The sequence below is a fragment of the Asterias amurensis genome, chromosome 15, assembly GCF_032118995.1.
Source record: "Asterias amurensis chromosome 15, ASM3211899v1".
Lineage (NCBI taxonomy): Eukaryota > Metazoa > Echinodermata > Asteroidea > Forcipulatida > Asteriidae > Asterias > Asterias amurensis.
Window position 1 is genome coordinate 9,281,856 of NC_092662.1, and position 27,843 is coordinate 9,309,698.

Here is a 27,843-nt window from a genome sequence, read left to right on the forward strand (position 1 = left end):
TTTTTACAACCGGTTGTTTTCGGATAGCACTGTGCGGGTTAGCCCATAACCTCGTTCACAGGGGTGATCGATCTCGCCGCGCCATTTATGCCCATGGATACAAGGATTCATTATTACGCGCCAAATGCATATTCGAAAACTGTCTCATAAAAACATACAAGTTTTTACAGGGTTTCCTATTTAATTACGCCTTTTAACCAAAATGGCATTTAAGAATGGGAATAAAAGAGTAGTAACTCGTTCTTAATCGGCCGTTTAAAACCTTGCAGGCGCTTGGCCGTGCGATAAAGGCCCTCACCGTCGGCTCGGGCCTGCAGCTGTATCGCACGGCCACAACCCTGATCTGATTTCCGAAGTACATTTTGAAGGATGATTAGCAGGAGCTTGTTCTTGTGTGAAAATCATGGCACAATCATGGTTTACCATAATCGATCGGGTTTAATAGAGAACTATCAAAATAATGTTTATGGACTTTAAAGTATCTTACAACTATTTGAAGATGTATTTAGAACCAAATATCGCGATGAGCTGCTTAATATATACATTGTAGAAATAAGTGTATAATTATCAATATTTTATTCGGACAAGTTGAGTTACGAACTATTGTGATTACGATTGTTTAAGGTGCTCCAACACGGCATGTTTAATAACGTTTTAATTTAAAGAGGGATGTCTCGTATGCCCTCAGTTCGAGGTCAATTTACACATTTTACACAAGTTACTCAGTCTATTGAGTTCAAAGTTACTCAGTCTTTTGATGTCAAAGCTACACAGTATATTGGGGTCAAAGCTACACAGTCTATTGAGGTCAAGGTTACTCAGTCTATTAAGTTCAAAGTTGCCCAGTCTATCTTGAGGTCAAAGTTACTCAGTCTATTGAGGTCAAAGTTACCCCGTCTATTGGGGTTAAAGCTACACGGTCTATTGAGGTCAGGGTTACTCAGTCCATTGAGGTCAAAATTACCCCGTCTATCTGGAGGTCAAAGTTACTCAGTCTATTGAAGTCAAAGTTACCTAGTATATTGGGGCCAATGCTACACGGTCTATTGGGGTCAAAGCTACACAGTCTATTGAGGTCAAGGTTACTCAGTCTATTGAGGTCAAAGTTACTCAGTCTATCTTGAGGTCAAATTAACTCAGTCTATTGAGGTCAAAGGGACTCAGTCTATTGAGGTCAAAGGGACTCAGTCTATTGAGGTCAGAGTTACCCAGTCTATTGGGGTCAAAGCTATACACGGTTTATTGAGGTCAAAGTTACACAGTCTATTGAGGTAAAAGTTACACAGTCTATTGGGGTCAAAGCTACACAGTCTATTGAGGTCAAGGTTACTCAGTCTATTGAGGTCAAAGTTACTCAGTCTATTGAGGTAAAAGTTACACAGTCTATTGAGGTAAAAGTTACTCAGTCTATTGGGGTCAAAGCTACACGGTCTATTGAGGTCAGAGTTACTCATTCTATTGTGGTCAAAGTTACACAGTCTATTGAGGTAAAAGTTACTCAGTCTATTGAGGTCAAAGTTACTCAGTCTATTGAGGTAAAAAAGTTACTCAGTCTATTGAGGTAAAAGTTACTCAGTCTATTGAGGTAAAAATTACTCAGTCTGTTGAGGTAAAATTTACTCAGTTAACCCAGTTAGAGGTCATTTAGTTTATTGAAGCAAGCAAGTTTATGACAGTGCACAACATAATGAGTTAGCTTGAAGTAACTATGCTTTTTTTATATAAGCTAAACTGTGCATGCTTTATACTCATTCTGTGATAATTGCTTGGCAATACCATTGTAGTATTATTAAGAACATCATTGTAGTTCAGAAAATGCAAATAGATGAAGTCACTTATATACGGTCATTATTTGTTTGTGTCAAACACCCTCTGCACAAAATAACGACAATCGTCAATGGCAGATAACATTACATCGCTTTTCAATTGTTGAGATGTCCATGTAAAATCGTGTTGCACTAATAATTACAATACTTCAGGACTTCAACCCGACCTAAGCGTCTCGTTTGTTATGATAAACTAATATTATTGATATGGAGACAATTCCAAAGAGCTGTCTAAGCACACAGTTTAGCAGGATACCGGTCAAAGATAGTTTAAGTTACAATGCAGTTTGGCTGGTAACCTTGTTCCGAATAGAAAAGTTTGTCGTGCTTGGCTACTTTTTTGTGTGCTAAAGCAGCCCTATGAAATTGGGTCCTAAACATTCAAAATAACAAACTAAAATCGCAGTCAATCTAGTGAGTAGCTTACATTAACTTTAAATAACATTGTACATAATATATATCAAAGGTTCAAAATGGCTGTTTTCCTGCCTTGTTTGTGATATCCCTCGTGTACTGCGAAACTGAGAGTGAAAGAACAAATCAGAACTTTATTTTGATCCAATGCGGTTTGTACACACACAGCCCTGTTACTGATAGTTGTTGCGTTTCGAGCACGCGACAGTCGGGTTCTAAATACAGCTTTTAATTTACCGGACTGAAAAAAATCGCAACTTGTTACAAACGTGGTTTGAGATAAAGAAAGGGGTTAGTCATTTTGGAAGAAAAAACAATTCAAACTTAAGCTCATAAACCATCTAGAGAATTATTTACGTCTGAAATGCTGCCAAAGAATCGCAACCATATATGAACGAGTATAACATTGAGACATCGAGCGTGTACAACGTCCTTGATCAAAATAACCGTTTGTTAATTCACTTAAAAGTCAGTTTTTAGAAAAACCAATAAGTGTTATAATAATAATTATACCTTTTTTATTTAACTTGGCAATATCTTAAAATAGTGCATTAGGCATAATTATACAAGTTAAGTGTTTGTACGAGATCATTAAGTTCTACCTTTATACTAATGTTATACGAAACATAATCAAGATGACCCCGTTGTTATTTAACTCCGCAATCCGGATTGTAAGACCTGAAGTCCTACAAAATCCAATCTCTACAGGATTCCAAACTGCTTACTTTCAAGCGCAAGTCGTCTGTCCACTCAGACACGAAACTATGGTTATCAAGCTTAAGATATTCATTCCTATATGAAGAAGAAACAAATAGATAAGATTGATCAACTAGAGGTGTCAAACGGGGACATGTACACGCCGCTTCTATGTATGTGCCCTCACAATATACATTCTGCCCTGGACCTGTTTCAAGGAGGAGTCCATCTCGAGGAGGCGTCAAGATGTTTTGGACATTGACGGAGAAACGTATGAATCCTACCGTTGGGAATCGCTGAGCACTGGTCACTGTAAGAATCTGTGCTGTAATATTAAAGTAAAAAGGCAAACAAAAGATTGATATAGTTGATGTTTACAACTGAGGTCTATTAAAGTCGTCCAACTATTATAAATCGCAATTAGACATTTTTAAGTTCCACTTTTTTTCACCGGACTCGGAAATCATTCATAATCCTAACTTTTTCCTAACTTGTGCTTTTTGAGAAGAACAAACTCAGATTAATTATACACAACCTCGTAGACGCTCTAGACTTTTGTCAAGCCCTTCGTGGCTTTGCCAGCTTTTTTCCATAGAACTGTACTAAGCGGCTGGAAGTGGAGACCGCGAGTCGAGTGGCGAAGCCAGGAGGGCATTTTACAACTTATTTGCGGTTTTTCCTAGATGAATTATTCATATATACAAAACGTGCATTATTAGTAACGTGTAGCCATATGCACAGTGCTTATTAAAGGAACACGTTGCCTTGGATCGGACGAGTTGGTCTTTGAAAAGCGTTTACATCCTTCGTTACAAAATGCATATGGTTAAAAAGATGTTTTAAAAGTAGAATACAATGATCCACACACATTTGCCTCGAAATTGCGTGGTTTTCTTTTTAATTTGCAAACTAACAAGGTCGGCCATTAATGGGAGTCAAAAATTTGACTCCCATAAATGGCCGACCGTGTTTGTCGACGCGGTAAAAGGAAAACCACGCAATTTCGAAAGATACTTGTGTGGATCATTATATTCTTCTTTTAAAATATCTTTCTAATCATATGCATTTTATAACAAACGGTTTGCAAAGACCAACTCGACCGATCCAAGGCAACGTGTTCCTTTAACGATAAACCAATCAAACTGCGGGCTGTTCCTAGTTTCGTCCATTTATTTAGAAAGGATTGAGTTCACGAGGAAAAACACAAACAAGTGGGTTCCAGGTGAAATAAGTCGGAACAAACGTTTACAAATAATAATATTATAAGAGAATGAAGGATTACTTGGAAGTAATCTGGACAAATGCAGATTGAATGCAACGGATTGAGTGCATCGTATACCCCCCAAATAATTATTAACACATCAAAGGTGGTTGATGTTGTTTTCTCACTGTGCAAAATGTGTACGTGTATGCTGCCTCGCTGACGCTGGTTTGGCTTGTTGTATACCCTATAGCAAAAATTGATATTCATAAAGACAAACAAAAGAAACCGCGCAATCAAGTTGCAAAAAGGCCCTCGTGGCTTGGCAACTCGCTGCGTGGTCTCCCTATCCAGTCGTTTGGGATTGCGTTTCTACGAAGCTGCAAGCCATGGAGACCTTAACATAAACCGAGTTCGCATTGGACTTTTGAGTCTGGTATGTTATTTCACATTATTTTGATTTCTTGTCTCGGCTGTTCGCACTTGGACTTAATATCGGAAAGTTAACAATTTGCGGCGGTAGTTAAACTTAAGCCAGTTATAAATCAACTATGATACACGTGGAGTCGTGAAAGCACAGAGAAAATACATCACCGGGTAATAACTACAGTTGTTTCCAAACTGTACTTAAGGTTTGACCGAAATGCTTACTTACCATGCTTGCCAAAGAAGCATGCATTATCCAACGTCATCGTCTCCGGACAAGGCTGGCAAACTTCACCAACTGTTTCAATAAAGATAGATAGATCTAATAAATGTTTGTCCCTCTGTCTATACGCAGGTTTTTTACAAAAGGGTGTACGTCCACCAAACTTTGATATAGTGATCATGGGCCACCAATTATTTAAGTTATGTTGATGATGACGTTGATTTCATGTGCATAACAAAATGTACTCTCTTAGAATCTGGAAATCCAATAAGGGGTTGCCTTTTTCAGCCAATTTATAAAAGCGACTTTTTAGTTTTTGTCTACAACCCAACATGCACAATATACTGTAAAAACGCCCGGGTTAGAACCTAGAATTCGGGAGCCGGGGGGGGGGGGGTCGGGGGGGAGGGGAGGCTACTTCTGGGTCAAGCTGTGGCCGAACAATTAGATTTGAAGTAAGATTTAGCGTCAGTTTGACTAATTTCTTGATCATTTTAAACACAGATTTCGGCTCACACTGATCCACAAATGGTCAGGCCCCACGGAACCTGGGCTACCCGGTTCTTTTAGAGTGGTGATTCTAACCCGGCGCACTTGACTACGATGCGTCCTTTCCGTTGAGATGGCATTCGTTCCCTTTTAACACTCAATTTGTAATTTTTGTAATAGTTTGCCAGTAAACGAGTTAAAGTGTGGATTACTGTCTAGCAAATAATTGAGAAAGGTTACTTACGTTGACAGCTACGCAAACAGTCATTGATGGTTGGGAATCGGTTCTGATTAATACGTGAACTACATCCCCCATACATGAATGACTGGCACTGCTTAGTCTCTGAGTTATATGTCCAATACTCCTCGTCCTGATCGCATGGACCATGCTCTCCTGGTGGGTCATTGCAGTAGTTTCCTATAAACACAACAGATATATGGACATTCATTGAATCGGCCCATGGGGACTGTTTCGTACAAGGTGCTTGAAATCGCGACCAACTGTGGGAACGATCAAGGTAATGCACACCGGTAAACAGAACTCATGTTACCCAACCTCGCTACCACGGGCAACGCGCCGTATCGATACCTCTCGTAGTCACGTTATGATCGAGCAAGGCATTCTGGGAAAACAAATGGCTCGGCGAGATCGATCCCCCTGGGAACGAGGTGGCATACCCTCCGCTCGCTGTGCACCCATAGAACATTTTGTACACCCACGGGGGAAAATGGCACCCGAGGCGAAGCCAAGGGTGCCATTTCCCCCCTCGGGTGTACAAAACGACATGGAACCCAAATCACATCATGCAACAATTGTAACATGATTACTCCTCTTCTCAAAGTTCTGTTGTCATCTTCAAACATTAATTACGACGAGTATGCAACGGTGGGAACGACCAAGGATATACACCGGTTAACTCATGTTACCCGCCACCGCGCTGTGCAGCCATGGTACATGCGTATTTGTTGCACGTCACGTGATTGGTACTCAACCAATCAAACTGCACGATTTGTTACGGAAATATAACAAAACGTTGGATGCGAAAGACCTTGATTTATTGTTTTATAAGTGCACAACAGTCGGAGTATTTATAACTATTTTAAAAATATTATGCAATCGAAAATTTGTTGGAATGTTTAAATAAAAACAAATCTTACTTAGACATTTTTCTTGGCAGTCAACCATGGATGTAAAACCTCCTTGCAACAAGCATTCGTCAGCTTTGATGACTTGACAACTCAAAACAGTTGTATCAGGGTTGAAATAAAACATCATGTTGGGTTGTGGACAGGGAAGAGATTCTCTATCCATTACAGTCGGTCCCAGGAAACACAAACTTCCTATCAACAAAACAAAAATAACATAAAGAGCAGTATCTTTATAGTTTGATTATTTTCCAGTTTATTTGTTGTTCACCTCAACATAAGATTATCTTATAAGAAATAGCAAAGCATAGCATAAAGTTGCATTAAAGACACTGGACACTGTTGGTTATATTGTCAAAGTTGGTGTATCTCAACATAATGCATAAAATAAACCTTTGAAAATTTGAGCTCAATCGGTCGTCGAAGTTGCGGGATATTAATGAAAGAAAATACACTCTGGTCACACGAAGTTGTGTGCTTTCAGATGCTTGGTTTCGAGACCTCAACGTCTAAATCTGAGGTCTCGAAATCAAATTCGTGGAAAATTACTTCAATCTCGAAAGCTACGTCACTTCAGAGGGAGCTGTTTTCACAATGTTTAATACTATCAACCTCTCCTCATTACTCGTAACCAAGAAAGGTTTTATGATACCAACTATTTTGAGTAATTGTCAATAGTGTCCACTGCCTTTAACAGTCACTGTATAGATTCATATCTCGATTCAGGATGCACAAGCAAACTACATTACATAACAACACGGCCAGAGGTTCACCCCTCCACAGATGTTGAAACTCCTGACCCCCCTAAATGTTACCACATGTCAGCTTTATCAGAGGACCGTTCCCCAATCCCCAACCCTTTACAATTACTATCGGCGTGAGACTGTTTTAGTTCATCAATTCAATTAATCGATTGTTTTTGTTTTCTGTACTGCATGTCATTGCAGCAATGTGAATCTCCAAAACAATCCAAACCGTAATAGTGTTTAATAAAGTGATTTGTTTAACCCTAAACTAATTTTAAAATGAGTTAAAGGTTGTATTTATAGGGCGTATTTAAGTATTCGACGCGTGTCTACATACATGTGACAGTTACAAGGTATTTATTTTGCAAAAACAATTTTTTTTTTAAATAACAGGCAAATGAAACAAAATTGGTATCGAACAGTGAAGATTGTACCTTGAGCACATTTTCCATCATACACCTTTTGTAGAGCCAAATCCTGATTGATGCATGCAGTAACACCCAGGATACATTCACTGATGTAGTCATTGGCATCGGAGCCACACACTGTACCAATACTGTATTGAAAATTACAGTCATTCTCCGTCATGCAACCATTGCATTCTGGTTGACCATCTACCACTACACACTTCCAGCCAAGTCGACACTCGAAGCCATTGCATGGATCTATGTGATAGTGTGAATGAACCGTATTGTCACTGGGAATTTATTCCAGGTACGAAAAATCATAATAGCCTCATTTAAACCAAGAACTATCACATCAAAATCAGCAAAGTAATGTTGGAGAGATAGATCCATTACAGACGATCAACGCACCGCTGCCAATTTCGCGTCCGCAATTTTCGTTAATTTATAGTTAATTCCTTGGAGAACATGTTGACTCCAAAAATGCGCTTCATGTAAGTGGTCATTACCATTGATCTCCATTGATGGAGATACACATTTAAAAGGTGTTCCCGATTATGCCCGGTCGACCCCGGCAAGTTCATCCGGTTGAGTCTTTGACATGAGCTAAAACTTCCAACACCAATGCATCGTGGGACAGCCGACCGGAACTACTTCCACTGTGAGCATTTTCCGTCCGCAACTTTTTGTGGATCCATTAATATAATTGTTCTCAAGGTCAACCTACAACATTAAAAAAAGTGTACAAGCCCACGCCGATACAATAGCATTTACAAAAACAAATACCAACACTGCTCACAAAGTCGCTGTTCTAAGGGTGAACAAGTGTGTTAAACTTTTAGAAAGTTACACTGAATTACAACAAAATGGTGACCAAAGTTATTGGTCGTGACGTCATGCACCTGGCGCACCCCCACCCTGCAGCACTTTGTTCCTTTTATACCCAACCTGCTCCACATGTTGGGTACGAGTGTGACCCATTGGCCACAATATTGACGTCTCAAAGTTATTTACGGACGCACTGGGGTGGAGCTGGGCCGACCCAGCTAATCGAACTGACCCACACGCGACTTTCTTTTTGTGAAAAAATGACTCGTTTTGTATGCAATGCACGTCTGAACTTAGCATCAAGCACATTGGAGTTGGATAAATAACGAGACAAATATAGTATCACACCCATTACTTCACTTTTCAAACATGCGATTTCGGATGAGATCAAAAGATATCAAAGTGATAGTTGTTTAAAAAAAAACTATAGCATTTTTACATTATCATACACCGGTTAATTTGTTTGCAAATCTGTGACTATATTCGTTGTGTTTGCTTGCTTGCTTAAGTCCAGTGATGTCCTCGTAGTGTTTAGTATTAAAACACTTATCTCGTATTCCTCTGATTGAAAAATAAATAAATAAAATATAACAGGTTAACAAAAAACCTCCCATCACTTGCCCTCACGCTGTATTGTTTTTCTCCTCGCATGATGTCATTCTCATGAGCTTGGTTACTGGTTTAGCGGATGTTTATTTGTATAGTAACTGCGATTTCTTTATTTGTTAATAATCAACGTCTATACTGTATACCTACCGATGCAGTTAGGTAGTTGTCCATCTGGATACCATGTCCCATCATCCATACAACTAAGTTGTTGTAGGCCTGACGGAGACATGTCGTCACTACAGTTGAAGGTCAATGTAGTTCCAATGGGAAAGGGTTGATCAGCTAGATCTGGTAAAACATTGACTGTGGCTGGGATACTCAATGTTGGGCAATAAGCGACTACATGTGAAAATTAAACCAGAATGATGTCAAACTTTGACTTGAACACAAGCTGTAATTATTAATAAATAATTGATTTCAATCATGGCAATGCAACTTCTAGTACAACAGCTTTCGGTGGTATAAAGCATTTCAAAAATCATTCCACCTCAAAGTTATGTAATTATGTAAAAAAAATACATACGTGTTCAAGCCCACAAATTTGAATATAAGAAGCGTTACTGCGGTAACGCTTCTGAGACTGTGTATTCCATTACTCTTTGCGTGGACTAAACCGCTCCAGATTTTCGGCAATTATCTCAAAAACACTACCACCTTTTCAAATGAAATAGTTTTATTGTGTACCATTTACACTTATATAGGATTAAAACAACGGAACGGTTCCAAAAACCATAGGTCTGTACTTTGCCTTTAAGGGGATGATTATATTACAAATCTTACGTGAACATTCTGGTGCACTGCCACTCCATTCTCCATTTGGCTGACATTGCCGTTGACTATCTCCATTAACCAACGTGTACAAGTCCCTGCATGTATATGACACTATAGCTTGGATTCCATCTCCCGTTACTACCAGGCTGCCATGGGTAAGAGCATCAGGTGGAGCACATGGTACTGTTTGATGACACAATACAAATCATCACCAAAAACTGCATGTTAAATCCAATCGTTCCCCATAAGTACAAGGTCATTGTGTAAACTGGTATTGGAATATTGCAGTTTGAGCCAAAGGAGGCACCTAAAGGATTGCGATGTTGAAGTCATGCCCCCTCTCCGACTAATTTAATACGATTTTTTTATGAAGATTTGTTAGGGTAGTTTTAGAGATAATTACCAATTACGAGACATTCCACCTCAAGACTTTGAGCGTCTGATCCACATCCATAACGACCATTAAATTCACGTGTCACATCAGCTAACGCTAGACGTAGATATGTCAAATTACCGTCTTCAACGATCAGCTGGTGAACCGACATGTCTATCCTGTACCAAAATATTTAATAATATAATTATAGCACATTAATGAACGTATACATGCACATAGAGCTAATCCACAGAGCACAGTGACTCTGTCTCGAGTTAAAAACCATCGATGTCTTGACTTGTCGGCCATAAGCAGAGTATTTCAAAATTAGATTATATAAACTGAAAATCAAATTACTTATAAAATCAAATTATTGATTCAAGCGGCGGTGTATCAATTATTTGGCAAATTGGCTGGTAACATGTTTCTGCCAATAAGCAACAGCAACAGCAACAGCAACAGCAACAGCAGCAGCAACAACAACAACAACAACAACAACAACAACAACAACAATCCGCATACCGAGCTTGTCAGCTTTGTGGCCGTGTGAATCGATTACTGTCTCAAAGTAGGCTTTGCATACCTGTCTCCGCCTGGTGTTAGTTTGGACCATCCTATGACGTCACTCTCGGAGAGATGAACCAGATTGTTGTGTTCAAGCGTACAATCGAGGAATATATGCGAGCCCGTTTCCGCCACGATTTGACTCCCTTCTGCTAGTATATTGCCTTCCATATACACACTCAAGTTTAAGTCTGTCGAAGAAATTTAATACGATTTAAGTATAAGTTTTGTTTGTGTTTACGTCATGTATGAATGAATCTCAAAAGAGTTGTGGTAGTTCGGCTTTCTCATGAAGACTATCTGGGTACAGTTTCATATACATATCAAATGTTTTGGGTTTTTTAAAGTAGGAAACCTTTATGCTGGAAGCATATTGGTAGAGATGCCGATAATATTTTAAGTTATTACAAATTTAATGTTTTCGTGATCCCTGGTACATGGCAGTTAACGCATGTTTGGATTTCTGACTGGCACCCCCCTAAAAATGTATGACAAAAGTATGGATACCGCCAACTTAGGGCTATAAATAGCTCAGTTGGTGGAGCACCCACACGTTAATCCGGAGGTCGTTGGTTCAAAATTGTTTGTACAGTTTGTATGTATGTGGAGGGAAACTAATTCAAACGACAACCGCTAGAAGTTGTATTTTCAGCCTATCATTCAAGACTAAGTAATGTTAACAATCCAGCCCAGGTTTTTCTTTCAAAAAATGACTAGCTAGGCCGGAGCTGTGCATTGAGAGAGTTCGACGACTTGTGATTAAAAGCCAACAAACCGAGAAACGAATGTACACACACAGGGTGCCAGACTAGAATGCACTTGGAACGAAAATGACGTCCAGCAAACACCCGACCTATAGACGATGTGACCTGTGACATCACACTATACAAAAGAGTACACAACCTATTGAGATTGCACTGTCTATTCCTATCACTTTTTGATATGATGAAAGGGGGCACATCTCAACACTTGTCCAGCTTTTACTTTCATAATTCTTGGAACTATGGGGAATTTATGACACAAAATGTCAACTTTCCCATAGGACCTGTGTAGTATCTTGCCTGCCAGAATACCCCAAAAAAGCACAAGGTCACACTTATTGTAAACAAAGTTCACATGGTCTATAGGAAAAACTGGTCCCGTTATGTTGCAACTCTCCAAAGACACATCTCTGAGCTAAATGCAGCAGGGTATGACATACGTATAGCAGTATTTACCTTGTATACATTGTGGAACACTAGAACTCCATCCCGAGTGGCGACAAACTGTTTGTCCCTCACCATGCAGTACAAACCCATCAATACACGCGAACTCTATCTCATCGGATTCGTAATAAAGATCCTGCACGGTTGACTGGATGATGTAACCATTTGGATCAGGAGTAGGGGCCAAGCAACTCGCTGAGTAGAAATAATACAATATTAGGCTAGACAGATATTGCTAATGCTGCCAGCTGTCAATTGGTAAGAAACGAAAATGGTGAAGATCACAGATTTACATAAAACTTACACGGTCTAATGATGATGATCGTGAAAAACATCCCTTGAAATGTTTCTATTAAATGTAATGTTTTATGAGAAATAAGTAATATAATTTCTCGTTTGAAATTTATTGCTCTGTGAGCGTTTTATTCGTGCAAAATGTGTAATCGGTTTTTAATAATTTTCTCTTGACTCATATGGCCGATCGATCTGAAAACAAACAATAAAAAAATATATATATATATACACGTATACACATAAGAAAAGAGACAGGCGTTTACTTCTACGCTTACCTAAGACTGTAAGTTGAACCAATTCGCTGTAAGCCTCTTCCAAGTTGCTGCTGCATACATATATCCCTTGATTTTCGAGCTGCAGCCCAGAAAACCTCAGCATTGAGCTACCAAATTCATCTTGTAAATCTACGTCATTGCTATCTGGTGATATGGCAACCTGAATTTTAAAATATCGATAAATAGACACAATATTTGGCAAAATGTTTTCTTACCTTGCCCAAGACCAAAGAAAGAATGGACTCGTAGATAAGTTTTCCTTGGCACCGTTTGATTGTTCTGTTAAACAGCTACTGGAGCGGAAAGTTTTTTTAACGGAAATTGTATTTTAACTTGTTTATAATGCACTTGTTTAACATTTTAATGTAATTTTGATATGTGTACACTTCTGAACTTATAGTAATTATCGATTAAAAAATCAGGCCTCAACCTAAAGGTTTTGAAAAAAAAAACGAGAAAAAAACCCCACCTCTGCTGTTGACTGTGCGCGTCAAAGGACAATGCTTTGACGTCATTTGCGGGAGTTTGCTTTGTTTATACCTCCAGGCTGCAACAAAGCGGTTTACAAATTGGGGCTCCCAACTATGTCGTTTTGAGAGTGATTACGTAACGGAGCTTTTCGAAAATCTCTCAGAAAAGCGCTGGATAAGGGCATTCGAAATGATTGTTTTTGTACACAATTAAAATGTATTCATATGACTCGATATCATTATTCATTGAAAACATTTTAAATGAAATCCAGCAAAGTTCACGACTTGACATTTTCGTTCAAGCAGGTCTTTTTTTAAACATCATCACTGCATCTTCAAACCACCTCCTGTTGTAACTCATTTGTCACTTATGTTGATACAGTTTTTAATTGGAATGATTTGATTGAATGTGAAAAACAAGCTTTGTGCCAAACTTACATCTCCGTCTGTGGTTCTCAATGACCAGGTGGGTTGAGCCTGACTTTGAATGCAATTAAGGACCAGTGTGTCCCTAGCATTGTACGTAATATCTCGTGGTATCATACTGCCATCGCTAGTTATCTGAATACTGTTTGCACCTGTTAGACAAATTCAATAACAAATTCTTATCCGTACGGCAATAAATAAATCAACATCCACCTCATTGAAAACATAAAAAAGTAAAGACTTTTAGAATTGCTTAACTCTCTGAACATATTAAGTTCTGGATTGTGATTTGTTCAACTAACACACATGATCTGTTATGTTCTCAACAGCAGCTATAGGCATATACTTGCAATTTGATTTACTGTGCGTTACAACTTCTATATTTTCAAGTTAGTGTAACTATATCAATACATCTCAACATGTCTAACGAAACATCATAACGGTACTAATTAATTTGAGTTTCTGTAACAAATAACACATTAGTTTGATATTATTGGGAGGACATTTTCTTCATTTTCTGCTTGTTTTGTTAATTGCAATGTAATTTGAGTTTCTGTATTGTTTTGTTTTCTGCTTGTTTTGTTAATTGCAATGTAATTTGAGTTTCTGTAACAAATAACATATTAGTTTGATATTATTGGGAGGACATTTTCTTCATTTTCTGCTTGTTTTGTTAATTGCAATGTAATTTGTTGGCCGATTAAGTATTTGAAGGGGCGGGGCGTCCAACCCTCACCCCCTGTGTCGGGCAAAGGCAAACAGAGACCCCCCCCCCCCCCCAATGTTCAACAACACGTGTTTTAAACAAAATATGTAGTTAATTGCATGGAAAACATTGTGCACATTTATTTTTCTAGAAAATAAAATATACCAATTCAGTTACTTCAGTTACATTTTTATAAAAGATGAAACTTTGACAATAATACGGAAATGGTTCATAGCAGCGCAGTCACCCTTTGACTACTCTGATAGTGTAAATGGAATTGTAATATGTGTTGCTTACGGAGTCTGCATGATGGTGTAGTTCCATTCCATACACCATTAAGGCAACCAAGCGTCATATCTAACACCGTGGTATCTCCATTTAACGTATATCCACTGTAACATTGAAATGTCTGTGAAGCCCATGTGCCATCTGGTGACAAGTATGTAACACTAGTGTAGCCATAGGTTGGATCAGACAAGTATGCATCGCGACAATTACCTACAAAAATAGAACATAATCAAATGTAAGGGTATTAATTACACAAAGCATCCAAGTTATTTTCACCAGTGAAAGAACATTTATTTATTTAAAGCTTTGCATGGTGTGGAAAGATAACTACAACTAGTAAACTTGCTGATACAGCCATGTATAAATGTATTTTGGGAAGAGATTTTGCTCTGAAAAGAAAAGAATGTGGTGTCGACGTTTCCAACATAATGCTCTGCTCGTCTTCATCAAATAACCATACAAAGTACTGTCATTATTTATGAATGTAACACCTCAATGCTGGTCCAAATGGTAAATCCGAACCAGTCAAATTCATAAATGAAATGACATGAAGTAGACATACGTTTAACACAATCTGGCGGTTCATGGTTCCAGTTACCGCTAACATCACATCCAAGCTGGCTGTGATCACCAACCATATCATAACCTTGCTCGCAGGTAAATCTGACAAAGCCAGTCTGCCCTGCGCGTACACCACCGGCAGTATCCCTGCTTGCAAGGCGACCCTCTTGATTACCAGGATCCTCACATGTTGCTGTGGAAGTCAGATTAACATCATTTATACGATCATTTCTTGAGAAGGTAAACCAACTGAAAGTCAAGTAGGATTTGAAACTTTGAATGGTGGGAATATGATATAGAAAAGTTTGCGGTATTAACACCATGGAATGAATATCTCTCAACAAGTTTGGTAGTTTTTGAAAAGAATCGTTGGTTTCAATTCGACGTTTCGATCAGTGTGCTTTGATAGTCTTCTGGAGAATGCTTGACTCTGATGCTGCTTATAATTTAAGTACTGTGGATGCGGATTAGCTTGGTGCGGATTATGCACGAAAGCATCATCGTAACCAAAACTAGAAGAGAGGGCAGTGTGATAACCGAAAATAACTTTAAAGCCATTGGACCCTTTCAGTAAACAGTGTTGTCCAAGGCCCACACTTTGTGTACCACAACTTCTACATCAAATAACAAACCTGTAAAAAATTTAGGCTCAATCGGTCATCGGAGTCGGGAGAAAACAACGGAAAAACCCACCCTTGTTTTCGCGGTTTCGCCGTGTCATGACATGTGTTTAACATAAATCCGTAGTTCTCGTTAACGAGAATTTATATTGTTTTGCTGTTTTCTCAAAAAGTAAAGTATTTCATAGAATAATATTTCAAGAGAAGTCTTTCACCATTGCCTTCTGTAAACCCTGTAAGTTATTTGTAAATCTGTGAACTTTTTTTTTTTTCTGAACCGAAAGGGTCCAATGGCTTTAAAGCAAAACTGGTAACGAGAAATATGAAAGATTTGTGTCTTCTACAGTAATAATTAATCAAAACGTTATTAACTTTGGAGTGCTCTTTATCCCAAAATATCATAATTTCTTCAACATAATTTCCTCCTAGTCAAGTTTATTTTGGCATGCTCTGCATTTCAATAGCAAATGCCGTGTATATAATAAGCTCACGTATAACAGATATCCGAATAGCGCTTGATCTGCTTCTAGCTATGGTTGTGCATCGGTAGTCTCCAGTATCCGATTGAGCTATGTTGTTTAAGCGAAGACGATACCAGCGATTTCCTGTGTATAGGTGGAAAGGAAAAGTGCTATTTCAATTCAGAAGTAGTTTTTGTTTACTGAGATGCACTCCCAACAGTTGTTAGTAAACAGTTGTTAGTAAATCCTGCGGAAATGAAACGTTCTGGATATCTACAAGCGATTAATCAAACAACACAAGTCTGGGTCGTGCATTGTGTGTTTATTGAAACCTACCCCTGCCGTCAAGCCTGAGTGCATACTGTTTCTCTGGTCGAATGTTTGGATCTTTCCTCCATTCTGGAATCCCTTGAAAAGTAGAAACTCTGCAATCGATCTGCACTTCCTCATCACGTTGGTTGACTTCTAGCACACCATTTATGATAGCGTGTGTCATAGATCGGATTGGGATTGGCGGCATATTAATGTCACCTAGAAGCAAATGACATTATGTCTATTAGCAATTTGACATAATATCTGTCTTGGAAACCACTCAACATTGCAAATTACTTTCATACGATTGTTATTTAATGTGCAAAAGAATAATGAAAGAAAAAAACACAATTTTTTCCTAAAAAAACACGTTTATACTTCATCAGAGGGAGCCGTTTCTCACAAAGAGATATACATCCACATCTCTCAATTGTTAGTTACCAAGTACGTTTTTATGCTAACAATTATTTTGAGTAATTACCAATAGTGTCCAGTGCCTTTAACATAGGGATATACATGTATACTATAAGTGTCACCAGTTCTGATAGGATTATTGAATCCATATTAGCCTTTATAATATGTTGATAATTTGGAGTCCTACTTACGTTCATCCACACACGATGGTAACTCATTGCTGCTCCATCTACCATTATGACAAACGATGTTACTTGTACCAGTGAGCCGGTATAGTTCATTACAATAGTAAACCTTCTGCCCGCTATGCCAGTTGTACATGGTGTCTGATGGCGTGTTGAATGATGCGCCATTTGGAATCCTACTTGGCAGACTACGACAGAATGCTGTAAAAACCACAATGAACAGTTGTCTTTGTCACCGCAGTCACAATCACGCACACAACTAAACAAGAACCAACTGTACCCGTTTCATTTCAGTAGATGCTGACTCGTTCTAACCTCATATTCATTGACTTGTGGGTATTATTGATATTGATCAACACATTATCGATTGATGACAAATAAAAGGATTTACAACACACTATGGTTATTTATTTAATTTGTGTAACGCCTTCAAGCTAATCCTTTTTTTCATTGTTTCATATCTACGTTCACAATCACGTCTGTATAACAAGGAACGGATGGTTTGCAAGCGGGGACATTTGTCATTATATAGCTCTATGGGCGTTGTCCAACATTAGTTTACCCTTTGGTTGACTTGCGTTGCTAAATGGTGTAATGGAAATTACATTTTAAACGCCCAGATACGCCAAAGGAACGCACTGCATATGCAAGTATTGCTCTGAGCATGTTGTTTGACAAACTTGAACCAATTTCATAGCGCTGCTTAACGGTAAGCAAATTATCGTGCTTATTGTAGCAGGAAAAACTGCTGAGATGCAAGCGAATTTTACAGGTAAGCAGAAAAATTGGGAGGCTGTATTACTCGATTACCATGGATTTGCCATGTGACGTAATATATTTCGTGCGGTAAGCACTGGAAGGTTAGCATGCCTTTTCGTGTGCTTATCAAATTATAAAGTTACAGCGCTATGAAATGGAAATCGCACAGTTAGCACAAAATCGGCCGCTAAGCAGCGCAATAAAATATTTCAATTGTTTTATGATCATTTTGGACACATTCTCATCTAACTGAGATAAAGGTTTGAAGCAAATGTTATGAACATTCTTAAAATCTCCAAAAAGACATTCAAACCATGACAGCTTGGCTCTTCTCCTGTCCATTGGCCGCCTTCGACACATTGTCTTGATGCAGATCCATGTAGTTTGTGAAACCGTTTGTTCTGGCATTCGTAGGCTATGTTCTCGCCAAAGTCAAAAACATCCCGACTGCCCACAATATCTAGACCAGCAGAGACGATTTCGGGACGTTCGCATTGAATCACTGCACATAAATACAATGAAAACATACTTAAAACAAAGAAAGATTTTATCTGAAAAGTGTTGAAGTTTATTAAAGAATTCAAGACAAAACAAGTTGATGATGGTGACAATTCCTTAAGGAAAGTCAACGGTCTTGCTTAAGGACACAATTATCATGACCAGGACTCGAACCCACACTTGATCAAAGATCAAAGCTTGAATCCGGTCCTCTTATTTTTAACCGCTAACCGCAGATATGGAAAGCTTACGTCACAGCGTGTTTATCCAATGAAATCATTGTATCCAATGGAACCATTGGGTCTGTCAGGATGTACCCAACTTAATAGGAGCAAACAGAGCATTGGCCTCATTCATTTTGTTTGAAGGCCATCAAAATGTTCTATTCTAGACAGATTTCAGACCCGAAGAAATTAAATACAATGGTGACCTGGGGTTGTTGACTTCTAACTTGACGTATTTTGGATGAAATAGGTCCTGAAATGAATGGTCCTATTTGCTGGGAGGTGTAGGGACATTTTTACAGATTAATGCTCGCGGACGTTTGGGAAGTTTACACTGATGTATATTATAGGGGTGCTTTTATTTGGAGGGGGAATAACTCGAAGGGCCCAGGGCTAGGATTCATCATATTAAACTGAGCAGAGGATTAAGGTCCAAGAGTCAATGAATAATTTTCTTTATACTGTATAAAGCTGTGAGATTGTACATTTGGTGTGTTTTTGAACATTTAATAGCATTTGGCACTGTATATGCTATGTCGGAGTGCACCCGTAAGATTAGTGCAAGTCTTGCTTCTTATCATTCGTGCAGATAAGAAGCCGGGAGCCAGTCTAATAAACAGACTGCACATTTCAGCATCCATCATCGTAATCTGGTGGCGTTACGCCCGTGCCGCATGTTTATTATATTCAAACTAAGATTAATCGTAACAAAGATTTGTTTCGTTTGAGTGAAGCTTATTTCCGTTCGAACGAAGATGTGTCTTTACATGTTACCTTTCAGCTATTGAAAGCTCTGTACCACAGAGCCCTAAGCTGATAAATCAAATCTGACTTGTGAAGCAACTGTAATAGTTAAGCCTTGTTGTTGGGATAGACCATAGTATCACTGTATTAGTTAGGCCTTGTTGGTAGGATAGACCATAGTATCACTGTAATAGTTAGGCCTTGTTGGTGGGATAGACCATGGTATCACTGTATTAGTTAGGCCTTGTTGGTAGAATAGACCATAGTATCACTGTAATAGTTAGGCCTTGTTGGTGGGATAGACCATAGTATCACTGTATTAGTTAGGCCTTGTTGGTGGGATAGACCATGGTATCACTGTATTAGTTAGGCCTTGTTGGTAGGATAGACCATGGTATCACTGTATTAGTTAGGCCTTGTTGGTTGGATAGACCGTGGTATCACTGTATTAGTTAGGCCTTGTTGGTAGGATAGACCATGGTATCACTGTATTAGTTAGGCCTTGTTGGTGAGATAGACCATAGTATCACTGTATTAGTTAGGCCTTGTTGGTGGGATAGACCATGGTATCACTGTATTAGTTAGGCCTTGTTGGTGGGATAGACCATGGTATCACTGTATTAGTTAGGCCTTGTTGGTGGGATAGACCGTGGTATCACTGTATTAGTTAGGCCTTGTTGGTAGGATAGACCATGGTATCACTGTATTAGTTAGGCCTTGTTGGTGAGATAGACCATAGTATCGCTGTATTAGTTAGGCCTTGTTGGTAGCTAGGATAGACCATGGTATCACTGTATTAGTTAGGCCTTGTTGGTAGAATAGACCATAGTATCACTGTAATAGTTAGGCCTTGTTGGTGGGATAGACCATATTATCACTGTATTAGTTAGGCCTTGTTGGTGGGATAGACCATGGTATCACTGTATTAGTAAGGCCTTGTTGGTAGGATAGACCATGGTATCATAGTATTATTTAGGCCTTGTTGGTAGAATAGACCATGGTATCACGGTATTAGTTAGGTCTTGTTGGTGGGATAGACCATAGTATCACTGTATTAGTTAGGCCTTGTTGGTGGGATAGACCATAGTATCACTGTATTATTCAGGCCTTGTTGGTAGGATAGACCATAGTATCACTGTATTAGTTAGGCTTTGTTGGTGGGATAGACCATAGTATCACTGTATTAGTTAGGCCTTGTTGGTGGGATAGACCATGGTATCACTGTATTAGTTAGGCCTTGTTGGTAGAATAGACCATAGTATCACTGTAGTAGTTAGGCCTTGTTGGTGGGATAGACCATAGTATCACTGTATTAATTAGGCCTTGTTGGGGGAATAGACCATAGTATCACTGTATTAGTTAGGCCTTGTTGGTGGGATAGACCATGGTATCACTGTATCAGTTAGGCCTTGTTGGTGGGATAGACCATAGTATCACTGTATTAGTTAGGCCTTGTTTGTAAGATAGACCATGGTATCACTGTATTAATCAGGCCTTGTTGGTGGGATAGACCATAGTATCACTGTATTAGTTAGGCCTTGTTGGTTGGATAGACCATAGTATCACTGTATTAGTTAGGCCTTGTTGGTAGGATAGACCATTGTATCACTGTACTAGTTAGGCCTTGTTGGTAGAATAGATCATAGTATCACTGTAATAGTTAGGCCTTGTTGGTGGGATAGACCACGGTATCACTATATTTAGTTAGGCCTTGTTGGTGGGATAGACTATAGTATCACTGTATTAGTTAGGCCTTGTTGGTAGGATAGACCATGGTATCACTGTATTAGTAAGGCCTTGTTGGTGGGATAGACCATCGTATCACTGTATTAGTTAGGCCTTGTCGGTAGAATAGACCATAGTATCACTGTAATAGTTAGGCCTTGTTGGTGGGATAGACCATGGTATCACTGTAATAGTTAGGCCTTGTTGGTGGGAAAGACCATAGTATCACTGTATAAGTAAGGCCTTGTTGGTAGGATAGACCATGGTATCACTGTATTAGTTAGGCCTTGTTGGTAGCTAGGATAGACCATGGTATCACTGTATTAGTTAGGCCTTGTTGGTAGGATAGACCATAGTATCACTGTAATAGTTAGGCCTTGTTGGTGGGATAGACCATAGTATCACTGTATTAGTTAGGCCTTGTTGGTAAGATAGACCGTGGTATCACTGTATTAGTTAGGCCTTGTTGGTGGGATAGACCATGGTATCACTGTATTAGTTAGGCCTTGTTGGTGGGATAGATCATGGTATCACTGTATTAGTTAGGCCTTGTTGGTGGGATAGACCATGGTATCGCTGTATTAGTTAGGCCTTGTTGGTAGGATACACCATGGTTTCACTGTAGTAGTTAGGCCTTGTTGGTGGAATAGACCATAGTATCACTGTATTAGTTAGGCCTTGTTGGTGGAATAGACCATAGTATCACTGTATTAGTTAGGCCTTGTTGGTAGGATAGACCATGGTATCACTGTATTAGTAAGGCCTTGTTGGTGGGATAGACCATGGTATCACTGTATTAGTTAGGCCTTGTTGGTAGAATAGACCATAGTATCACTGTAATAGTTGGGCCTTGTTGGTGGAATAGACCATGGTATCACTGTATTAGTTAGGCTTTGTTGGTAGGATAGACCATGGTATTGCTGTATTAGTTAGGCCTTGTTGGTAGGATACACCATGGTATCACTGTATTAGTAAGGCCTTGTTGGTGGAATAGACCATAGTATCACTGTAATAGTTGGGCTTTGTTGGTGGAATAGACCATAGCATCACGGTATCATGACAATAACACACTGTAACTCACCCTCGCAAACAGGAATGTCATTACTCCATGTTAAGTCATCCAAGCACTCAGTAGAGTTGTAGCCGATCAGAACGTACCCTCTGTGGCATTCAAATGATACCAGGTTGCCGATGAACAAGGCTTCGTTGTCATAAGAAACATCACCATTGACAATGGTTGGAGAAGAGCATAACTGGGCTAAACATTTGAAAATGAAACTGATAGTGTTAAATAATGGGCGTGAACTGTACTTGCCTTTGAATCAGAACACGTGTTAGAATGAAATAAATGTTGATCACTCCAAATCATGATCCGATCAAGTAAATTACTGGTAGTCAGTTGTTGTGATTCTTTTCGAAATTTCAATGGTTCTTTTGATTGTTGGGGTGCTATGGTTTTTGTGTGTTTGTTTGTTTGTTTGTTTGTCTGTTTGTCTGTTTGTCTGTTTGTCTGTTTGTCTGTTTGTCTGTTTGTCTGTTTGTCTGCTTGTCTGCTTGTCTGCTTGTCTGCTTGTCTGCTTGTCTGCTTGTCTGCTTGTCTGCTTGTCTGCTTGTCTGCTTGTCTGCTTGTCTGCTTGTCTGCTTGTCTGCTTGTCTGCTTGTCTGCTTGTCTGCTTGTCTGCTTGTCTGCTTGTCTGCTTGTCTGCTTGTCTGCTTGTCTGCTTGTCTGCTTGTCTGCTTGTCTGCTTGTCTGCTTGTCTGCTTGTCTGCTTGTCTGCTTGTCTGCTTGTCTGTTTGTCTGTTTGTCTGTTTGTCTGTTTGTCTGTTTGTCTGTTTGTCTGTTTGTCTGTTTGTCTGTTTGTCTGTTTGTCTGTTTGTCTGTTTGTCTGTTTGTCTGTTTGTCTGTTTGTCTGTTTGTCTGTTTGCCTGTTTGCCTGTTTGCCTGTTTGCCTGTTTGCCTGTTTGCCTGTTTGCCTGTTTGCCTGTTTGCCTGTTTGCCTGTTTGCCTGTTTGCCTGTTTGTCTGTTTGTCTGTTTGTCTGTTTGTCTGTTTGTTTGTTTGTTCGTTCGTTCGTTCGTTCGTTCGTTCGTTCGTTTGTTTGTTTGTTTGTTTGTTTGTTTGTCTGTTTGTCTGTTTGTCTGTTTGTTTGTTCGTTCGTTCGTTCGTTCGTTCGTTCGTTCGTTCGTTCGTTTGTTTGTTTGTTTGTTTGTTTGTTTGTTTGTTTGTTTGTTTGTTTGTTTGTTTGTTTGTTTGTTTGTTTGTTTGTTTGTTTGTTTGTTTGTTTGTTTGTTTGTTTGTTTGTTTGTTTGTTTGTTTGTTTGTTTGTTTGTTTGTTTGTTTGTTTGTTTGTTTGTTTGTTTGTTTGTTTGCTCTTTGTGTTGTTTTTCTCTCCCTTGCACCATCCCAGCCCCCCCCCCCTCGCCACCTGTTCCCCTCTCCTCCATCTTTAATGAAAACATGAAAAATCTTATGAAACTACAAATGGATTCATGTAATAAAAGTATTCTTTAAATGTCAATTGCAGGTGAAAACCAATCGGGTTGGCGCCAAGGAATTCGTTGTTGTTTGTTGTATTCCTTATTCAAAGCTTACGTTGACAAGTTGGTACTTGATTATCCCACATTCCGCTAGTCACTGAACACGTACGGCTTGCAGGTCCTTGCAATGTGTGAGAGTCAAGACATCCGTATGCAATGCTGGATCCATAACGGAAATCTAACGACGTTATGAAACCATTCAACGGTATACCAGGACTACCACATTTCAGCACTGTGTATAAAGAGACATCAACAAATGTACTAGCCAAGGAGTAAGAAAGTTTGCAAATCACACATCATCAGCAAACTTAAATCGAACGTGAAAATTAAAAGCACTGGACACTTTTGGTAATTACTCAAAATAATTATTATAAATACTTACTTGCGACAATAGACAGCTGGTGTTAGATTTAAGACATTGTGAGAAACAGCTCCCTCTGAAGTAACATAGTTTTTGAGAAAGAGGTAATTTCTCACTCAAATAACAAAAGGCTTAGAAGCCTTTTATCACGAATATGAAAACACACACCGTTTTTCCATTCATTTGTTTTTTCTCTTGCAGCTTCGATAACCAACTGAATCCAAATTTCACAGGTTTGTTACTGTATACATATGGTGCGCGTACATCAAGTGGGTATGGTCTTTGATAATTACCGAACGTGTCCAGTGCCTCAAATCGAGTCATGTAATTAGAATATTCTCTGGTAGAATCACGAATCCACATACATAATTATATTTCACCTATACTTTTGATAAGTCTCATTTAAGAGTAAATCTTATATCAGTCAGAAAAATAGGTAAACGTTTTGAAACGTTCAGCCACAAGAACTTAAAATAAATTTATTACGAAAAAAAAAATACTTTGAAGAGTTGTCTTTCGCCACAATTTTCTTTATGTAACTAAGTAATTTAAACGGCGCAGCCTACATCCTTTTCAAACACAACGGCGTTCTATAGGTAGGTTTAGGGATTGTTTTTATTAATTACAGGAAATAGTATACTTACTGTTACATTCCATTTGGAGTGGTTCCCATCCTATACCAGGAATACATCTGATTTGTTGCCGCCCTATTGCAGTAAAGCCATCTTCACATTCATAGCGAACAGTCAACACACCATTTGGGTCGTCATTTACAAGATTCCACGAGGCATGTTCCAGCTGTTGATATTCAGTGCAGTCAGCTTGCGATTCACCTACCGAATCAAATAAATATCAACGTTTCAATCATATTCTTCAAAAACGGTGTGTGACACAACCACTAGTGTAGCTACATGAAGACTCTAAGGACAATTTATCAAGACGGCCATTTCTAGGTAACGGGCAATATACCGTTATCGTGCTGCCTCCTTAGTCCTGTTCCTCGTATCGAACAACAATAAATTAAATAGTATGAAAATATAATTCAGAATACAGTAGCAGCTTCACATAGCACAGTTATAGTAAATTACAATGTAAATATTAAGGGTAAAATGTGATTTGTTGCTACCATTCGTACACTTACAAAAAACGGTCCATCTATATCCCCTTAAAAATACGTTAAAGGGACACACCGGCTCACCGTTTACGCAATTTAGGGGTGTAGAATCATAAATAATGTTTTTATAGATGGTTGCTGTAAAAAAAATCATCAAAATTTCTCATATTTAGCGAAAAATGATTTTAAAAAACCAAAGCGGCCATATAACAAGCTTCCGTTTCACGGACTCTTTGAATCGGACACTCAACTCACTCGGCAAGTTTCGGAGCGACTGAGCAACTTTAATCCTTCTTTCAGAAGAGGTGTGAAATCTGTCCAGACGGGACAATAATACAAATGAAGTCACCGCTCACTATTATGTGGCCGTTGTGCTGAGTACAATGGGTGCGGAGAGCATCAATGCACTGGACAGCAACACTGTCAGTTTGCGGGATTGTAAACAAGATATGTTGTGGAGTCTAACACGATTTTATTGTACAGAATCTGATTTTTGAAAAGAGAGTTGGAAGTCAAAATACCACATTTACAAGTTTTTTTTTAACTAGTGTAGTGACCCCTGCCCCGGGAGAGTCACCCGGCGCGCAGTGGACGTGACAAGGCCACGAAGATTCTTCGTTTAGTTTATAGGTTTCCTGCAGGAAAACAATGTCAGAGTTTTCAAGAGTCAAATCAACATACGGGTGATGAGGGGTTCATTGGGATCCAGTCTTTTAATGAGTAGCCTAAGCCTCTGCTGCTGGTGTTTTTGAAGGAGGGGGCTGTTCCTCATGGGTTTCAGCTGTTGAACAAGCCCTGGGATATCTGGAATTAATTTCCGTGCGGTATTGCACGCCTTTTTGCTCGATTTGACGGCCTTTAAGAATTTGATCATCTCAGCGTTGTTTAAGGGGCCTTTGCGAACGTTTAAGTTAGAAAACTCATTTTAGCCTGAGAGTACTGACTACTGTCCGAATACACGGAGTCATGTTCACTTTGTTCTGGTCCCTCCTTCATCGGGGTAGACGGTGTGGGGAATTGACTATGTGATGGGCAGGGAGATGGGCGTGGTGAAGAAACGGCGCGGGTTTTGGGGGATTGTTGGGGCGGGGCGGGAAGACGTACTTGTTCTCAGTGGGGTGACAACTAGAGTCACGTCCTTCGCTGAGGGTTTGCTTTTTTTTCTCTTGGGAGACAACGGTGGAAAACAGGGGAGTATTTTGACGTGAGGGGCGGTGGGGACCAGAAGGGTGTGGGCATCGGGGTTTTATCCCCGGCTGGACTGGTTGCTGCTTTCGCTGATTGGGTTGATATTTTTGGAGCTGAGGATGGTCGTTTCCTGGTGTCTAAAGACTGTTTGGATTTGGTGGGGGTTTGGCTGGTGGGGGACGGGTTGGAGTGGAGGAAGGGGCAGGGCGATTAGCTGTAGGGCCAGTGGGGAAGTGGGAGGAGGAAGGGCGGGGTGAGCTAGACAGGGGGATTTGCCCCTGGAATGGTTGAAAACTGGGGAGGGGGCTAGAGGATTATCGCCTGATTTGGGCTCGGTGTTGGATTGGATGGGGCCTGTGATCTTTTTACAGGCTTTGCTGAGATGACCAATTTCCCCACAGTTGAAGCATTTCGCCGATTCGGTCGAAAGAAAAAAACGATAATTGACACCATTGTTGGTAAGGTTAATGTTGTCAGGAATCGTGATGTTTGGGTCGATTACTTCTAAACGACACCACATGAGAAAGTTTAGGCTCTTTAACCCCAGGGAAATGGGTCGGATCGGAGATGTTAGTCTACAAAAATCTGCAAGAACGGAGTTGGAATTTTCGGATAAACGTTTGAAAAAAACGATCCGGGTGGCAGGTTTAATAAGGTGTAGTGTGTCATTTCGATGTAATGATTTTCGTGGTGAAAGCCTTGAATGCCTTGTACTTTTTAGTTGGTTAATGTACTTTTTTCTACTGAAATTATGGTGTTCACGGATTTACATTGAGCTTGCAGGGTTTAGGGATGGTGATGGTGGAGGGCTTCCCTAGGAAGATTGCTTGCTGGTGTGCTGTGGTTTTGGGCGGATGGGTGGGGCAATGTCGCAGAGTTAATTTTCGTCTCAGTTTTGGCGTGTAGGGTCGTATTGGCCAGTTATGGGATTTTTTTGTATTATATCATGGCTGGTTAAAGGGGTTTTGCAAGGTAAATAATGTTCATCTCACAGAGACGAAATATGTTTTGTGACTTGTTTTGCCCATTTCTCAGGGGCTGCAGTTCCTCGGTAAGTGGTATTTCGGGGAAGGCTTTCTACTGTCATTGTCTTCGGGCCCTGTAGGTTTGGTGTGAATTTTGAAAAAATACCTTGTGTATATCGTTTGTGTTATTGCTTTTTACTTGCCATCTTGTTTAAATTCTAACTGCAACTTTAGAATGTTTAATGTATAGTATATAATGTGTATTTTTTTCTGAGCTAGGTCTGGGAGAGCACATCTTTTTTGATGACAGTTTTTGGACTTTTGCCCTTACCCTGGACGGCCTGTGCTTGTTTTAATGTTTTACTTTTTCTACCCGAAGAATTAAAATAACAAATAAAATAATATCGGCCTCTTCTACATGGGCTCTGGATCTCATGTACACTGCTATGCGCCCGTTGGAAATGCGTGAGGCCGAGACAATGTCGACATCGGGCATGCGTTTAGACAGCGATTTCAAGTAATTGTTTAGAGGAATTTCTTTCCTACCCCCCAAAAAACCCAAAAATCAACAAATTGCAAAAAGATAATTAAAGCAGTGACTACAGCAATCTATAAAACAATAGCAACAGACTGGTGAAAGATATATGGACAGAGGGGGCCTAACACCCTGGTAATTAGTGGACACAATCAGAGCTCGAGTGTGCAACACTTACCCTGCTGAAGAGGAAGAAGAAGAATGGACTTACGACGAACGCAGTAAGGTGGTTGTTCCTCCCACTCTCCATTGGACATACA

General features: G+C 39.5%; 1 protein-coding gene across 1 annotated transcript; it reads right to left on the reverse strand.

The window, feature by feature from the left end:
- LOC139948007 (sushi, von Willebrand factor type A, EGF and pentraxin domain-containing protein 1-like) lies at window positions 1-27,843 on the reverse strand. Its single transcript, XM_071945960.1, has 22 exons — window positions 27,762-27,843; window positions 24,426-24,614; window positions 23,476-23,652; window positions 21,965-22,141; window positions 18,006-18,194; window positions 16,940-17,134; window positions 16,359-16,553; window positions 16,053-16,166; window positions 14,943-15,134; window positions 14,390-14,590; window positions 13,399-13,538; window positions 12,491-12,650; window positions 11,934-12,116; window positions 10,736-10,907; window positions 10,183-10,331; window positions 9,789-9,962; window positions 9,156-9,347; window positions 7,602-7,832; window positions 6,434-6,616; window positions 5,520-5,693; window positions 4,793-4,861; window positions 1-3,261 (listed from the first exon to the last, which is right to left on the reverse strand). Exons 1-22 carry the CDS (start codon window positions 27,838-27,840, stop codon window positions 2,927-2,929), a joined length of 3,870 nt encoding a protein of 1,289 aa, XP_071802061.1. The 5' UTR covers window positions 27,841-27,843; the 3' UTR covers window positions 1-2,926.

What these genes read in the sequence shown, in the direction of transcription:
- LOC139948007 (XM_071945960.1), bottom strand. Translation starts at nt 27,840, where the DNA reads ATGTCCAATGGAGAGTGGGAGGAACAACCACCTTACTGCGTTCGTCGT. An exon ending in CAGTGCACCAGAATGTTCAC is followed by an intron (nt 9,348 to 9,788) that starts GTAAGATTTGTA and finishes TTTCACATGTAG; the next exon opens with TCGCTTATTGCCCAACATTG. An exon ending in CTGTTTGCGTAGCTGTCAAC is followed by an intron (nt 4,862 to 5,519) that starts GTAAGTAACCTT and finishes TTATTGAAACAG; the next exon opens with TTGGTGAAGTTTGCCAGCCT.